Consider the following 18,421-nt stretch of genomic DNA (forward strand, 5'->3'; position numbering starts at 1 on the left):
TTGCCCTCCCCGTCATTCAGATCTACATCTAAATTTTCATCTTACTATTATTACGAATATTATTATTATTATTATTATTATTATTATTATTATTATTATTATTATTATTCCATTGTTGTCGGTAATGCTATTATTTATAATATTTGCTATGTATTTTTATATTGGTTGAATGGAAGTAAAAATAAACCAATTAAATAAATGAATAAATAATTTAAATTGTAGGAAAAGTCATGGTAGTATCATTCTTCATTCTAGATTGCATTGTGAACAGACACAAAATCCGCAATACTTGTGTCGCGCGCGAAACTTCAAGTCATGTCAAAATATTCTGTGAACAACTAATCTCCGTACACCCTGAGACAATACGGTTCCTATAGTCCCGTCGCTCTTATTTCCGGCAGAAAATCACGTTGCAGATCGGCTACATTTAAACATGTGCGTCTTGCGATTCGCTGATGATGAAGTTATGCATTTCCTAAGGCTCGATAAATACTTAATATAATCGCTCGCCATTTTGGCTCTTTCGTTGAGATTCGCAGAAAGCACACGTTATTTGCCACTCAATTATTTGCTGAATTGCAGTGCGTTTGATTTATTATCATAGGAGCTACGACATGATAATGTTTAATAGTGTGGCAAATAGGTTCCTCGTCTGGTAGCTCGGCAACGAAAGAACAAAAAAGGCGAACGATACTACTTACGTAGACTTTATAGAGCCTTCACTTCCTAAGTCGTAAGAAAAGAGGAGGAGTCACGCCGGGAATAACAGCGTCGCGACTATAGTTATAAGTATGTGTAGTACGGTTTTACTGTGTTGTTATTATTATTATTATTATTATTATTATTATTATTATTATTATTATTATTATTATTCCATTGTTTTCCGTAATGCTATTATTTATAATATTTGCTATGTATTTTTATATTGGTTGAATGGAAGTAAAAATAAATCAATTAAATAAATGAATAAATAATTTAAATTGTAGGAAAAGTCATGGTAGTATCATTCTTTATTCTAGAATGCATTGTGAACAGACACAAATGTTCCGTAATACTTGAAGTCATGTCAATGTAATCTATGAACAACTAATCTCCGTACGCCCTGAGACAATACGGTCCCTAGTTATAAGTATGTGTAGTACGGTTTTTCACATAAAATAGTACATTATGCAACGAGCCTATAATGAAGGTAATTAAGAAGCTCGTATGAAAATTATGAAACTCGCTTGCGCTCGTTTCATAAATATCCATACTCGCTTCTTAATTACCATTATAGGCGAGTTTCATACGACTTTTTATGCTCGACCATATTTCTAACTTGATATTATTAATTTTCTTTGTATCTGACCTTGACCAATGTCCCGTATGTTGTGAGATGTGCGGAGACGCGAAAGTATTGATTTTTTCCGAGGAACAGATGTTCACATTGACCTTGCTAGGCCATAAGAACCTACAGAGATAACATTGAAATTAAATTAGACATTGAAAAACGAGATGACAAATTGAATTTATTTGAATATTATTTACAATTAACGGTAATTATTATAGTAACAGAACATAACCTTCTGCGACAGTATTGGATTTCCAGCGTCCGTGACTTTTCGCTAATTCTCTTTCGATTGCATATCCGAGAATAATCGATACTTGCGGTTTTATAACGGTAGAAAGCTGACCTGTCATTGGCTGAACAGTTGTAACCTGAGTCGGCATTGGCTGAAAGACCTGACCTTTAATGAGTAGGTGTGCTTTAATGACATGCATTAAAGGTCTGCTACCAGGTGTACAATTACTACATTTCGGCATGGTCGAGCATAAACGTTATTTATCCTATCGATTTGTAAGACACGCGCCATTTAGCTGAAACCTAAACATCAACAAACCAAAATTTTAATACCTAACTTTTTTACGTATACAGCTGACGTGTACCTTGATAGGACGAGTTGAGGACATAATGGTAATGTTAGGATTGGCATGCTTGGAAGACGAGTTGAGTACAGCAGTGGCAAAAAAAACCGGACCGACCCTTGTAGCTGATTTCAGAGCCTTGTCCACTCCAGAGCAAGACAGACTGGTAACTAAGACTTTCTTGGTTCGAATCCTGCCTAGGAAGGAAACTTTTTTTGTTCTTTATTCAATTTATTCCCAATACTTTTCAATTGCTGGTAAAATTCATGTTCTGGGTATAATAATTTAATTAAATAGTAAAATATTGCTGCAATCCGAAAAGTATTGGGAATAAATTTGAATAAGGAACAAAAAAAAAAAAAGTTCCTTCCCAGGCAGAATTCGAACCACGAAAGTCTTAGTTACCAGTCTATCGTGCTTTGGAGTGAACAAAGCTCTGAAATCAGCTATAAGGGTCGGTCCGGTTATTTTGCCACTACTGTACATATTAATCTACATGGCGAAATGTGGCAGGACCAAACGCTAATATAATATTATCGCATAATCTTCTCTCTTTTTTTTTTCCTTATAATTTGTGGCTAATAATACTAGGGGTAATTTTGAGGCCTTGATGAAGGAAATTATAATCATTATTTCCTAGTCACTGTACTTGACCACTGTGATTTACATTAACATATTACGTGTTCTAGGAAGTAGAGTTTGTACAACTTCTTTGTGTGCAATTTCGTGGCTTCTTTGACTATTGCACTCGAGGAAGTTGAGTGAACTGTAACTTATACTTCAGTCTTCTATCTTTTCTATAAAAGGTGGAATCATTTAGACGGAGCTGGTAAATTTTTATTCATAGTGAATTGCTGACTCCGGAAATTTGCGTACGAAAACATAACGAGATACTATTTTCATCAGTCAAAAAACTTATCATGAATATTTCCAGTGATGTTCAAGTTTATTTTAATATGTTTTGAGGTGGGTAAATTAATATATTTAACTCTAGAAGCTATAACCTTCAAGTACTGCAGCAGAAGGAAAATTGAAGCCCCTATAAATAGAAAATGTCTTGATCACATCCGAGATCGCCATTACCGTCTTCATCCTTTGAGTCGTAATTTCACTGGGTTCAGGAAATTCCCACAGCGAGGGAAGTTCCGTGGTACTGTTGGTATATTTTTGTGCTCCCCCACTTGAATGACGGTGCTCATTCCGGTCGCCAAATGATAGAGGAAATGACAGTGGAACAGCCAGAAACCTGCGGGAGACAGACACAATATCACAGCCCAGAAGAATAAAGAAACACCCTAAAGCAGAGGATGTAGCAGTGGTGGCATTTATATTTTGTGTAAAAAGCTTTTAGGGCATTCAGTAATTTATATAAACTGATCATTTTATTTTTATTATTACAGTGAAACTTCCCAATAGCGGACACCGCCGGGGAAAAATTAAATGTCCGTTATTGAGAAGTGTCCGCTATTTAGAAAATCTTTAGTATGTATACAGTACATTAAAATTTCTCACACATATTCAACACTGTATTTTACAGTACAGTACAGTAGACAATGAGATTGTGAGAGTGTTTACAATATTCATCCAGAGAGAAATCGTACCAGTAAATGTTTTGTAAATGAAATAAACATCAGTTACTGTATCACTTTACCTTATACAAAGAAATCTAGAATTACATTCTCAGTGTATGATTTTAAAATAACATCCTTGTTTTTCATAATTTCACTAACCTGAGTTTTTCCCACATTAAACTTTGTGGCCAGCTCACGAACACTTAATTTCTCCTTCTCACTATGCTTTACAATATCCACTTTCTCTTTTAGTGACAAACGTTTACGATTTTGTGACATTTTTAATGTGACTGTACTACCGAACACTCGAACTAAGAAAGTACGGACTGCTCACGTACAGTATCACAACTAACAACTGTGCTGCTTACCTTCAATAAAGTACAAGAATGTTCAAATGCACGATAATGATTGTTGCAAAGAATTCCATTAGAATTCCGTTTAATTTACAACCGTCTTTTTTTCCTTTCACACTGTCCGTTATTTGGATGTTTTAATTGTTGTTGGTAGATACATTTCAGTGTCCGCGTCCGTTATTGAGAATGTCCGCTATTTGGAAGAATTTTATCATAAGGACCAATGTTATTTTGCAGGGGAATTTTTAAAATGTCCGCTATTGAGAGGAGTCCGCTATTGGGAAGTGTCCGTTAAGGGAAGATTCACTGTATTTATGTATTTAATCTGACAGGATTAAGGCCATAAGGCCTTCTCTTTCATTCTACCAGATAGCACATATAAATACAAAAAATAAATACAAACTGTGGCTAAAGTAACAATTATCTTAACATAAATAAGGATTAAGTATATACAGAGTGCTTGTTGAGTAATAGTAAATATATTAGGTGAAAACAGTACAAGTGTTAATGTCATTCAACTACACATTACTTTTCCCCATTTCACTTAAAAATTTGCACTTAATTTGAGGTTCTAAATTCGTTAAGAGATTAAGAACGATTCAGCAATTCTTGTCGCTATGTTCAAAGTGACTTTCTGCCAACACTCTCCGGCCTCAAACTATTTCGTAACGGCAAATATGAACCGTGTGAGAAACTTCACACACATTGTGACATGCTAAGGGTCTACAACTATCATGCATATTACTTTTCATTTTTTCGCCATTTAAGGGTGGTATCCTAGATCATATATACCCCAGATTGGTCGGCCTTATATGCTTTGACGTTAACAACTTTTATCAGGTTTACTACGCTGCCATCTAGTTGTTACATAAGGAGTCACGTCATAATTCCCATTTGAATTGCATTAGCGACTGTACTGCCATCTCGTGTTCGTTTACTGCGGACGGGTGGCGATCCTGGCCGTTGTTCTCTTCAAAGTGCAAACGATTTTAACATAGCGATGACCTATCTGTTACATATATGATCTAAGGTGGTATATTGCTCTTTAAACATATTTTTTTCAGCAAGTATAGAATTCGCATTTTTCATACCTGAGACATCACAATGGCATTTCTCATCTTAATATATTAATGATTTAATTTATTACTATTTTTGCTTAATTTTCTGATTTTTTAATGGACACCAGCAGATCTCAGAACACATGTGTAATCACGTAGGTAGTAGCATTTATATAACCGTGTTTGTGGCGAAACGCATAGTTATAGGAGTACATGCATGCATACATACATACATACATACATACATACATACATACATACATACATACATACATACATACATACGTACATACATACATACATGCGGACATAAAACACACATTATATACGTATTTATATAAAATAGTGTACCGAATGGTTTAGAAAAGAATTGCTTTACGTAACGACAAAGGCGGTATGCCCGAAATCACTTCTTCGCTAATACAAATATATACTAAAACTTACTTACTTACAAATGGCTTTTAAGGAACCCGAAGGTTCATTGCCGCCCTCACATAAGCCCGCCATCGGTTCCTATCCTGTGCAAGATTAATCCAGTCTCTATCATCACACCCCACCTCCCTCAAATCCATTTTAATATTATCCTCCCATCTACGTCTCGGCCTCCCTAAAGGTCTTTTTCCTTCTGGTCTCCCAACTAACACTCTATATGCATTTCTGGATTCGCCCATACGTGCTACATGCCCTGCCCATCTCAAACGTCTGGATTTTAAGTTCCTAATTATGTTAGGTGAAGAATACAATGCGTGCAGTTCTGTGTTGTGTAACTTTCTCCATTCTCCTGTAGCTTTATCCCGCTTAGCCCCAAATATTTTCCTAAGCACCTTATTCTCAAACAGAGTGAGAGTCCAAGTTTCACAACCATACAGAAGAACAGGTAATATAACTGTTTTATAAATTCTAACTTTCAGATTTTTGGACAGCAGACTGGATGATAAGAGCTTCTCAACCGAATAATAACACGCAATTCCCATATTTATTCTGCGTTTAATTTCCTCCCGAGTATCATTTATATTTGTTACTGTTGCTCCAAGGTATTTGAATTTTTCCACCTCTCCGAAGGATAAATCTCCAATTTTTATATTTCAGTATATATACTAAAACAGTCATATGAAATAAGATTTCGATTTTTGAATATTAGTTAACAAATTTCTTCTAGATCTAAGTGGAGGGATATAAAATGGAAACAATTTGAGTACTTGAGCTAAATAAATACCATTTGTTAATAGTTTTCTTAGAAATATCATCGAGTAAGTAATTATTCTGTCATTGATCGTATACAAATAAAAAAATTATTTTAATAATGTTATATAATCCAATTGGGAAATGGAATGGACAAGGAAAGTTTTATAATATAGGAACCTAAGAAATGTATTGTGTACTGTATCAACTCAACTGAATGAACGTTGTTCTTGCAACGAAGATTCCAAATTCATATAGTATATTCCAACTTGATTGTAAGTGACTGTAAAGACTTTAAAGTAAATAAAAAATAAAGGGTTGTGTAAGTAAAAAAAAAAACAGTTTATTTTGTGAAGTTGAAACATATTTTAGCAGAAATAGAATACACTCATTTTATTCTTTTTATGATAAGAGAGTATATTTTGATTATTATTATTATTATTATTATTATTATTATTATTATTATTATTATTATTATTAATTTATTTTATTTTTTGAAGTTCCTGCAGTATCACTAAAAATTTTTCGACTGAAGAAAAGCATTTGAAATTTGACTTACAGTACTCGTATATCCCAAAGAGAAATGTTACATACCTGGATTGTTGGCCCTGAAGCGGATGACAGCGTATCCTTTGGAAGGAATGGCGAGCGTGTCCTTGCCCGCTGGCTTATGAGACATAATAGGGAGCCTGCCTGCTTGCAGGGCCGCCCGAAGACCTTCGAGCGTGTGTGTCTGATTGAAAACTCCAGTGGCTATAGTCCTGAACGCGTGACCGTGGAGATGAAACGGGTGATTCAGAACCGCGGGGATGTTTGCTACAAGAAAGAAAATCATCTGTAAAAACGGATTGGATTTCAGACAGCATTTGTGAGGAAATAACTCTTACTGAAATAAAACGAATCCTTAAAACTGAAAATAAATACACGAAGAGGTAGACTTAGGTAACCACTACTTTTGAGGTGAGCTGTGCGAGTCTATCGCGGCGATAGCACGCATAGATTCCTCTGTCATCGACTGAGAAGTCAGCATTCCGGAACTTGCTAGTATTTGTCTCTCATTACCGCGTCTATTAGCATTGTAGTACTGGCATTTTGTATGGGAACACTCATGGAATCTTGCTGAAAAAATGATAGAAAACTTTGGTTCATAATTCTGTTCATAATGTATATGTTTTAAAAGAAAATTATATTCGTAAAGTTAATGAAAGAATTTTACTGTATTAGCCTACATTGTAGGCCTACTACTTACCATTACGTAGGCCTATACACGAACATTATATTAAGGGTAGCCTAGTTTCATTTCAGCAATTCGAGCTTTTGTAGTTACAGTCAATTCATGGGCCTATGTTAGCTGAAGTTCACACATAGTTCATATGTCGATGGTTTAGAACACAAATCGTCGTCGTTCTTGCAATAACTCCTATGTGACATATTTATCGATTTTCAGATTTTTGCTCTATTAAATAACGTATATAGTGATACAGCAAATAATAAAATTCTTATATGTAATTATATTTCTTTGCTTCGAAAATGTAAGAATCCACAGTCTCCTATGTACGGCTGCCCTAGGATGAATAAATGTGTTTTTTCTTCCTACTGAAAAATGTTACATTTTGCACATAGCAGTTATTGCAGGAACAACGACGAAATATTGTATGGCCACTTTTATAATTTTTGGGAAACTTTGAAAGAAGTTTTCCTATTTGCATACCTCTTATAGAAATAATGCAGTAAAATAAAATTTTTATACTAATAATGTCCCATAAATACAGTATAATACAATATCTGTGTAGCGCCACCGGCGTGGCTCAGCCGGCTGAGGCGTTTGCCTGCAGATCCGGAGTTGTACTCGTGGGCGGATTCAATTCCCGCTTGGATTGATTACCTGGTTGGTTTTTTCCGAGTTTTTCCCCAACCATAAGGCAAATGTCAGGTAATCTATGGCGAATCCTGGGCCTCGTCTCGCCAAATATGATCTCACTATTACCAATTCTATCGACGCTAAATAACGTCGTAGATAATACAGAGTCATTAAATAACCAATTGAAAATACTAGTAAAGAATGAAGATTTAGCCCCATACTACTTATTACTATATCACCAAATTTCAATTTTTACTAGAAATGAATAGGGGATATCTGTTATTTAAGCATCGATATGAAAGATGTTGAACATTTCGAGCAAATACCATGTCATTACATGATGATATTAATTGCTAAAACGAAATATTGATGATTACAACGACGAAGTTGAAGCTGAAGATGATGGAGATAACACTGATTATGGTAATGAAGAGAAAGAAGTAATAAAGGAAAAATTTTACGGATTGTATGAGATTATTTGTGTAATGTAACAATGTATAAGCAGGAAATAGAGGACGAAAATTGTGGGGACTACGAAACAGTAACTGACATAAATTCGTAATCCAATAAAATTATGATGGTAGTGACGACGATGATGATTGTGATGATCAGGGAGCGGAGGTTTAGGTACAAATGATCAAAATGACACCGAGTATACCAAAGTGTTTGTGACGTAGAGGTTAGAACCATTTTAAATCCTTGTTCACAAGACACATCTAACAGAGGAGAGTTGTTTGCTTCCTATTTGTAAGTAACAGTTGAAACATTGCCTTGAATTTGTATTTGAAAAGCAAATATACACCAGAGAAGTTACACAAAGGTTATGTCAGCGGAAGCTGTGACCAATAGTATGGAATGGCGCGAACTTCGGCAGTTTCATTACTTGCTACAGTTTCCATTATTCTCTAGAGCAGTGGTCGTCAGCACTCGCTGAATGGGTAGAGTGTATGGAGGGTAAGGGAATATGCTCCGTCGTGCACAAGGAATAGAGAGAACAGCATACCCGCCAGCAGCCACGAATGCACGCTAGGGCAGTATTTTGTCCGCGGGGAAGAGACGCTAGCCCGAGAGTGCAGTGTTCTGATGACCGCTACGATAGAGTTTTATATACCAGAATGGGAGAATTTCTTGGTCGTTTATAAATATATATAGCTAGTAGAAATATTAGCTTTCAGTACCTAGAAATTCGTTTCAAGATGATGATACTGATAACAATAAATATGAGGAAAGTAATAGATTTAAACTATAAGCTTTGTTAATGTTGTTAACTACGTTTGTGTTTATGTTGTTATGTTAAATTTTAAGGAAACTTTCCGGAATTATTCTGAGTAGAATGTAGACATACATGTTAAACGCCATTTCATACAAGTTGAGAGGAAGCGAAGGCATTTTTTTCCCCTTCTACTTGCCCAGAGTCCGTCAGTAACAGAACGGTAAGCTGCTACCTCTTATACCTGCACCCCCCAAGTTGTACACACAAGAAAATAAAATATTAAATAAAGTACATAAGTGGATATAAAATACAGTGACACAGATGTTTAACAATTACGTGTTTGAGTATATTTTAATGCCGTTCTTACAATATTTTCAACTAATAATTAAATTAAGGAATGTTAGTTTGTATTATGAAGTCAGGGGGGAGTGACAGTGTAGACTGTCCCGTCAAGTGAATAAAATCTAGCAAATGCTTTTACTAGTACATTTTAGGCAAAAGCTACTAATATCAGTGAATAACATCTAAGATAAAGCTTTTGCTAAATAGAAAGATCTAGCGGTACTAATAAAAGCCAAATTTTCCAGCATATACTAGAAAAAGTGTGAATAACGTCAAGCATTGTCTTGATTTTATTAGCAATTGCTTAAAAAATTTTAAGTGAGGGTCAAACCAGACTTAAAGATTTCAGTCTTTTTCTAAACTCTCACCTGAGATGGCGGGATTTATGCAGTTGAGATCTCCCAAGTTCTACAGGGAACGAGTAAGGACCAGGGAAGAAGACTACTGTGATTTCTACAGGTTTAATGAGGAGAATGTGGAATGGATTGCTAATTATTTTCTTGGTGCGACGAATGAATCCAGAGGTGGTGCCTTGTCTTCTAAGTAACGGATGGAAATTTTTCTTCGCTTTGTAAGTGATCCTGGATTTCAGGCAGGTATTGGAAAGGACATTGGAGTGCATAAGACGACTGTCTACAAAACGGTGAGTTTTATACTTGGAAAAATTATGGATAAGTCTCACTTATGGATTAAATTTCCTAGAGGTAATAATGACGTCTCATACCTTTTTAATGTGTCTAAGTAAATAAAATTATTTTGACCCACTTGGAATTTTACTGAAGACAGGATTTTGATCCGAAGTCAGTAAATCTAGAAGCTCTTTTTCCCATGGATTTAGGTCGATTTTCTTGTTACCTGTTGCTGTTTTGTCCGTTTTCTTTTTTACCTCTGCTTTCATATTCTGGACTTCCCTAGTTCTTGCTGATATTCATTCACGATCTCTCCCCAAGCTTTTTCTTTTTTTGCCTTTGATCATAGGAATCTGTGATTTATTAAAAATCACAGGATGCGTGTTCAAAATAGTCACAAGCCTTGCTCGGGAATCGCTTCCACAATCATCAGGATACTCACTTTCGGAAGAAGACATTTCTAAAACTACACACCTGAACTAACACAGAGTCGAACTATATAAATATTAAAGAAAACATCTGAATTAACCCAACACAGTCAAACTAAAGAAAACAGATGTTAATTAAAGTAATTTCAACAATGGATAATGGTATTGTCGTCAATACATGTCACACTGCAAATACACGTGTCTAGCCAGCAAAAGCTGAGATTTTCCAGCACTTTCTACCTAGCATTAGCAAATGATTATTCACACAATGTTAAGCTAATGCTAATGCTAGTACTGAATGCTAGATAGCAATTGATTTTGCTAATACTTAATTCTAACAGCTAATGCTTACTTTTTATTCACTTGGCCCATTGTGTGTGCTATAGAGTAGCAACTAGCGGTGAAAAAAAAAAACATTTATCTTCTGTTCTCAGTAGCTTTTTATTGTGCCAGTTGATATAAACAACAATAAAATGCAATATGAACGCTTAGTATAGACTCTCGAAATATAGATTACCGGTAAACGTTTTCAATAGTAAGAATTTTCACTATGTTCAAAGTCAATTAATCGAACGTTAGTGACATGGACAGTAGCATCTTCCCTTCACGGATGGTAAAGAGTGTGAGTAGAGGGGAAAGCCTATCAACCAAACTGAAATGGGGATTAGGAACTCGTCCGTGTACATCTACTGTACAAGTAAATCTGTTAATATAATATGACGAGTGATTTCAGATAGAAGCTTCCTTTCAGATATCTTCCCATTAAAAAGAGAAGAATGGCAATTGAATTTGTGTGCCAACTGGAACACGCATTTATTGAGGCACTGAACGATCCCCGTTATGCCACTGATTTTCTCAGGTTATTTACTTTAGTACCGCGTCTCAGGTCTTAACGAATATATAAGAAAGAAATTAGTCCGACAGAAATTTCTTTCATTACTCTATAAACAAGAGGCGATCTGCCATATGCTGGGTGGGAGTATTTCAGGATCCGAATAAATCCCCGTAAATATACCACGCCATGTTTGCTACGACTGGCCCAGGGCCAGTTGGCCATCGCCTGGCGATGGGACAGTTGCTAATGGCCAACTGTTAGTCTTCGGGAACAGCCAATCCACGTGTAATCAGACTTACTAAACTCTCCGTTGTTTTTCGCTTCGCAGATGAGAAATTAAGCTGAGCATTGGAAGTCCGATTCATTTGAAAAGAGGCGTAGTTTTGTTCGCATAGTGATTTATAGCATTGGCTTACAACTTGTGTTCCTAATGTTAAGAGATTCTGAGAGTGTCAACGACCTTAGAAAGTCACATGTTTGTATGTTACACGAGCGTGTATGTAAGCCCTTCGTAGTTTAATTTCTAGCGAGTGCAATAGAAGAAATTTATCTTCCGCCCACGGGACTGGATGTTCGTCCTTTGTTATACCTTGTCCTTTGTTGTCTCAGTGGTGGCTCCGTGCAACGCTCACCACACGACCAGGGAGAGCACCAATGTGTAGCTATCTGTCTAATGTTGGTAAAAGTAGGCCTATATTATTTATTAATTCCCCTATGCTTTATTATGGTGCAAGTAGATAACAAAGAAGGCACTAAAACAAGACATTGCTATACCGGGTGGAAGGGGATTATAAACTATCCTTTTCAGAGATGAATAATGCAGGGAATTTAATACAAAAGTATAACGTCATTGTGGGCGTTTGTGAACACTTTTTGTGATATTCATACAAATAAAAACTTACTTGAAAGAAGGAAGACTGTTCAGTGATCTTTATATGCAACAACGGGTCAAAGACAGAATAAGAGAAGACATGTCAGAAGGAAGTGAAATAGGGAGAGGAGCACGTCAAGAATGCCCTTTATCATCTATCCTGTTTAGTATCTATTTGTAAGATTTAGTGAAGAACTGTTTTCAGAATATGAGAGGAGTGGTAGTAGGAGGAAGAAGAATAAAGTTCATAAGATTTGCTGATGATATAGTATTGTTAGCAAAAGAGGAGATGATACTAAAGGATATGCTACTGGAGCTAAATGACAGCTGTGAGCAGTATGGAATGAAGATAAATTCCAAAAAGACGAAGACCATGGTCATAGGAAAAAATATAACGAAGGTAAATTCTAAATGAGAACAATTGGACAGCTTCAAATACTTGGGCTGTACTATAAGCAGTAACATAAGGTGCTGCCAGGAAGTCAAAAGGAGAATATCAATGACCAATGAAGCTTTTAATAGCAAAAGGAGCATCTTCTGAGGATTTTCTCTGAAGAAAGAACTAAGGAAGAGACTAGTGAAGTATTTTGTGTGGAGTGTAGCATTGTATGGGGCTGAAATATGGACATTACGACGAAGTGGAGAGAAGCGACTAGAAGCATTTGAAATGTGAATATGGAGAAGAACGAAGAGTGTGAAGTGAACAGACAGAATAAGAAATGAAGATGTGTTGGAAAGGGTGGATGAAGAAAGAATGATGCTGAAACTGATCAGGAAAGGAAAAGGAATTGGTTGGTCACTGGCCGAGAAGAAACTGCCTATTGAAGGATGCACTGGAAGGAATGATAAACGGGAGAAGAGTTCGGTGCAGAGGAACATATCCGATGATAGACGACAATAAGATATATGGATAATATGGGGATACAAAGAGGAAGGCAGAATATAGGAAATATTGGAGAAAGCTGAGTTTGCGTCAAAGACTTGCCCTTGGGCAGAACATTGAATGGATGAATGAGATGACAACATTATAGCAGGTGTTAAGTAACAGTACAGGTTGAGAAGCGAAATTATGTGCGTAACTGCATGAAAGGTTCAGTAACGCGTCACAGAGGGACATTGGTGTCTGTAGCTACATTTTTTTCTTCCCACTCGACTCTTGCTTCCGACTTACTTCCACCGTCATTGAATGCACGGTTGCCACGTCTTCCTATCACACACTTTGTTACCGATCTTCAATGAAATTATGAACGAACCGTCAATCTTTTGAGCAACAAACAAATAAGGACACATTTGTTGGTATTTAGCTACAAAATCTCCCAAAATCACCTCTCCAACATCTCCCATTTAATAGATAATAATTTATTACCAATATTAATTTTAGAAATTTCATAACCAAATCAGCCACCTAAAAAACTAACTAACAATACTAAAGTTTTTAAATAAAAAGGTAAACAAATTAATAGAGGAGTAGGAAAAATAATTCAACTAAGAAAACTACCACCTATGACAGCTATAATTAATAAACCTAATATCCCCTTAATTATATTAAATCTATATTCACCTATATTATATATACTTAATATATTAAAATCACCACACAACGTATAATAAAATAAACGAAAAGAATAACAAACAGTTAAACCTGTAGAAAAATAAAACAAAAAAAATCCAAATATATTTATATATCTTAAAGATACTATTTCCAAAATTAAATCCTTTGAATAAAATCCTGCCAAAAATGGTATACCACACAAAGCAAGATTAGAAATACATAAACAAGTTGAAGTTAAAGGTATTTGAAAGGATAAATTACCTATAAAACGAATATCTTGAGAATCCTTTGTAACATGAATACGCATTCCAAAATTCAACTAAAAATGCTACTTTTCTAAAAACCCGTTCACAATAGATCATTATGACAGTAGATATTTGTGTTTAACCCATTACCCTGATTAGTTATTGTAAGCCTACATGGTCATTTCCATTGTACATTGTATATTTGTACCAGGGTTGCCAGATTTTAGATCTACCAAGGAGGGACATTCTTTTTCTATCATAATATAGGGTACAGTATTTACGTTTTATCTTTAAGAAAGAATGATATGAATATGGGCAGAGTTGACATTCTCATGACTACAAAAAAAATATATATATTCCTTTATATACAGTAGAAGAAACTAATATGAGTCTCAAAATTGAAATTTTAATAAAAAGAACATATTGTAGATAAATGTACAAAACAATATTTATCTGGCTGTAAGTTACATCACGTTTCTCTGGCGTCTTTCTGAAGGGCTTGTGGCAATAATATGTTATGCCAAATTATTAACTTAATAGTACTCCTGTCTCAGAGATTTCCCCAGCTGTTTTTTTTATCAATAATTGTAAAGCACAAATTTAAAAAATATCGCACCAGATGTGACAAAATATTTAAATTTCTATGTTTGTTAATTGATAACAATGACATAAAATGTACTGATACCTGAATTCGTATTCATTTTGTCCTTAGCATATTAATGCTCAAAATAAAAAAAAATTAACATACCGTACAGTATACATTTTCAGAGCTTCCTACATATTTATTACTGGACTTTAACATTTTCAACAATCTTTTTTTCCATTCTGTTTGCAATGCATTTGTGATGAACGTCTCTTTTTAAATGATTAAAAATATCATATTCACCACCGAATTAGCTGTTACACAAAACTTACACTTGCCAAAATATTAGTTTTTTTTTTCTAATATGAAAACCTACATTGCTAAGAAAATTAATTTAAATTTGTTGTAATTATTTAGGCATAGGTCAAAATAGTTACTAAGTTAACCATAAAATTATAAAAAAAAATGACGTTAATTTTCTACAGGAGGAGCTTTTTGAGTCCCACCTCGAATCGAAGCGGGACTCGGAACTTATATATGAAAATCGGGGCATTCCCGTCAAATCGGGACATCTGGCAACCCTGATTTGTACTGAATTGGGTGCGGAGGGTAACAATGATTGCTATCGCCGGCCGCCATGCAGCAGAGGATTTGCTTTCGATTGTCGGGAACTGGGCTATCATCGGTTGCTATCGCCGGCCGCCGTGCAACGGGCGACTCGACAGCGAAAGGCACTGTACTTTAGTACTTCACTGTTATTGTAAATTATCTTGTACTGTGTTACTTACATACGTCCACCAGGAGGATCTGAGCCACAGCGTTCAAAGGCACTCTGAAGACACTGAAGCACTCGCAATAGCCGCTGCTACACTTCGGTTGTTGTTTGGAGTCCAGGGGACAGAAAGAACTCGGAGATATGTCAGCTCCTTGGCTGAGGATAGGCGATGGAGGGAACGTGTTGGAAATGTTATTGACGGTGGCTGAAAGAATAGGCTCTGCTGATTCTGGAAAAAACAATAAAGTGTCATTATTATCTCTCAGTAACAAACACCTCAATATCGCACTTTGCTACTTAAAACTTCTATCCCCTTTTTTCATTTAATTTCTTGTATTCCATAGATGTTCACATTGGCATTGAAGTTTTAAGCTGTGGAAGAAGTCAAGAGTTAGCCTGTTACGTCCTCGTTGAGGATTATACAGGGACATCATTTTATTTTTACTTGCATTTTTATTGTACCTGCATTTCTGAATGTACTTCAATCCCACCCCTTCACTAATGTCCTTGCTCCCGTCAGACACACAAACTTACGGCCGCTGTTGCATTCGAAGTCTTCAAGCACTGAAGTAAACACTGCAGTGTATAGTGTGTTTCAGAAATATGGTTGCGTTTTCTATAGAAGAAAGAACCTATATTAATAATATCGTACTAAAAATTATATTCAAGAAACGATAAATTCAATTTCAGAGAATATGCTTCAAAATGTTTTTAATAATATGCATAAAAGAATTGAAACCTGCATTGTAATGAACGGCAACCATTTTCAGCAATTTATTTAAAAATTCAGATTAGCATATTTTGAATTGAGGTGGTTAGAAGCAAAGGAATGCTAGTGGCATTTGTAATAACATGAGTTAAGTGCATCCAGTGTAAGCTAAAGTATCTAAAATTTTAGGTGGCAAAGGGATATTTTAATCGCATCACACATTAAAATTTAAATAAAAATTTCACCGATTTTACGAAAGCTTAAATATTTAAACCCGATTTTCTCAAAAGTAACTTAAGTGCACTTACAGCCCTTTACTTATGACCCCCTCAATTTAAATGCACTCTCTATATTGTATGTTAACATCAATAATTAATATGCTAAATAAAGTAGACATTACATAACGAACATAGCCGCCTGAAAAGTTGAGTTTTTGAAAAAAAAAAAAAAAATTACTACTCTACTGTATTTTGATAAATTCCGTAAAAGTGATAATCAAACTGAAAATCGTAATATCGTATTCCCCTACAACATAAATGGATACACTACTTTTCTCTCCTCCTATACCTGGTAAAATGATTTGTTTACATATTGCACTAGTAACATCAAACTCCTGTAATGGAAGGGGACAACAGAGTTTCCGAGTATAGCCAGGTTAATGTTAAAAATGTTGGTGAAAATAAAGTGATGTCCCTGTATAAAAATGCTGCACATACACAAGTAGCGAGATTCTTGGTAATGTGTCAACATGGCGCAAGGGCAGTACTTAACGTCATGTTAATGCAGTAATTTGCGGTTAATTCGCACGGCAAATATTTTAGAAGGTACACATGCTATTTGCTCCTGTATGTAAGAACGCTGAAAATACAGGTGGTACGCAGAACTTAAGATTTTATTTAAAGAGTGCGATAACCAAGTAACATAAAGACAGGCATAGGTCTAAAACAAACTTAAAAATAGTTCGTCCTTGAGAGAGGTGTTACGATGAAAACAAGTCAGCAGGGAAATTAAATATAGTATTATCACAGTCTAGAATATACAGTCACGAAGCTCAATACGTAATAAATCTGCATCCATAGATAGTTGCTAACTATTAGGATCGCTACTATCGCTTCATTACAGACAGTGCGAAATAGTACCTCCACTGTCTATTGTTCCTAGCACCCTCAAAACTCAAGCTTCGTGACTGTATATACTAGACTGTGGTATTATACTAAAACACATTGTTTAAATAGAGAGCAGTATTAAACGACAATATAATATTTTCTCTGAACTTACGATATGTCAAAACATATTCTTTCAAAAAACAAAAAAAAAAAAAAAAAAACAAAAAAAAAAAAAAAAAAAAAAGAAATGATCGGCATAATGATTTTATGTCACAAATAATGCTCACAGTATATGCTAAAATACACTGTTTGGAAGGAAAGCAGAATCAAATCAATATTATGATATTTTCTCCGAAATGTTGCTCAGAATATGATATACCGAAACGTGTTGTTTGAAAGAAAAGCGGTATTAATTATATTATGTTCTCTCTGAAAATATGCTCAGAGTATGATATAGTAAAACATACTGTTAATAATATTAAACGATATTACGATATACTAGAACATGTTGTTTTAAAGAAACGCAGTATTAAATGGCATTCAAAATGGCGGCTTTTGAGATAGCTAAGGACTAGAATCGAAAGTGTCAAGGTAGAGTGGTGGTAACACCTATAGTAATCGAAAATCAACCATATGGAAGAATATATATATATATATATATATATATATATATATATATATATATATGGTTCCAGATATTTTATTCACTCTGTATAATAAATTAGATTTCTTCATGCAAGCATTTAATTGTCGTGATAGCGATTTGTTTGTTTCAAAACAGTGCAGTTCCGTGAGAATGGTTTTGTTGCATTTTTTAACTTCTGTTTGTGGGGAAAAACTAGTTTTAACAATGGCTATCACGTGCTACACATAGTTGTAAAATGACAACACGTGTCTCGGTTCTTTCGCTCAGAGGCTCTCTCTCTGAGCGCTGGGAGCAGTTGTTACGCTTCTAGATCATCGCGACATCTATGATTATTTCGTGAAACTACGTACTAATGCGCATTTAAACTAGTCAACTATAAAATGTAAGAAATTTAGTGTGAATGTGTTTGAATTTTTAAATGAATCTCGTGGCTACTTTTCTTCTTTCTATCGTCATTGTCTTCATAATCATCGCTAACTTAACGAATTCAATCATTTACGCTCCTCTTTCTTCTTGAGAGTTACAAACACTTGTCACTACTTCGAGTCGGCTAGCTA

At 35.1% G+C, this 18,421-nt stretch overlaps 1 protein-coding gene and 1 pseudogene across 1 annotated transcript in view; both read right to left on the reverse strand.

Moving 5' to 3' along the window:
* Window positions 1-2,329: 2,329 nt before the first annotated feature.
* The window catches only part of LOC138694992 (uncharacterized), a 49,709-nt gene continuing 33,617 nt past the window's right edge, over window positions 2,330-18,421 (reverse strand). Inside the window, exons 9-11 of the mRNA XM_069819248.1 lie at window positions 15,417-15,632; window positions 6,664-6,885; window positions 2,330-3,151 (exon numbers count right to left, since the gene is read on the reverse strand). Coding sequence (XP_069675349.1) covers window positions 2,994-3,151; window positions 6,664-6,885; window positions 15,417-15,632 — 596 coding nt within the window. The 3' untranslated portion in view covers window positions 2,330-2,993. The remainder of the gene's footprint in view (window positions 3,152-6,663; window positions 6,886-15,416; window positions 15,633-18,421) is intronic.
* On the reverse strand, window positions 13,571-14,107 carry LOC138708765 (NADH-ubiquinone oxidoreductase chain 5-like; annotated as a pseudogene).

The sequence above is a fragment of the Periplaneta americana genome, chromosome 1 (genome assembly GCF_040183065.1).
Source record: "Periplaneta americana isolate PAMFEO1 chromosome 1, P.americana_PAMFEO1_priV1, whole genome shotgun sequence".
In the NCBI taxonomy this organism is placed as follows: domain Eukaryota; kingdom Metazoa; phylum Arthropoda; class Insecta; order Blattodea; family Blattidae; genus Periplaneta; species Periplaneta americana.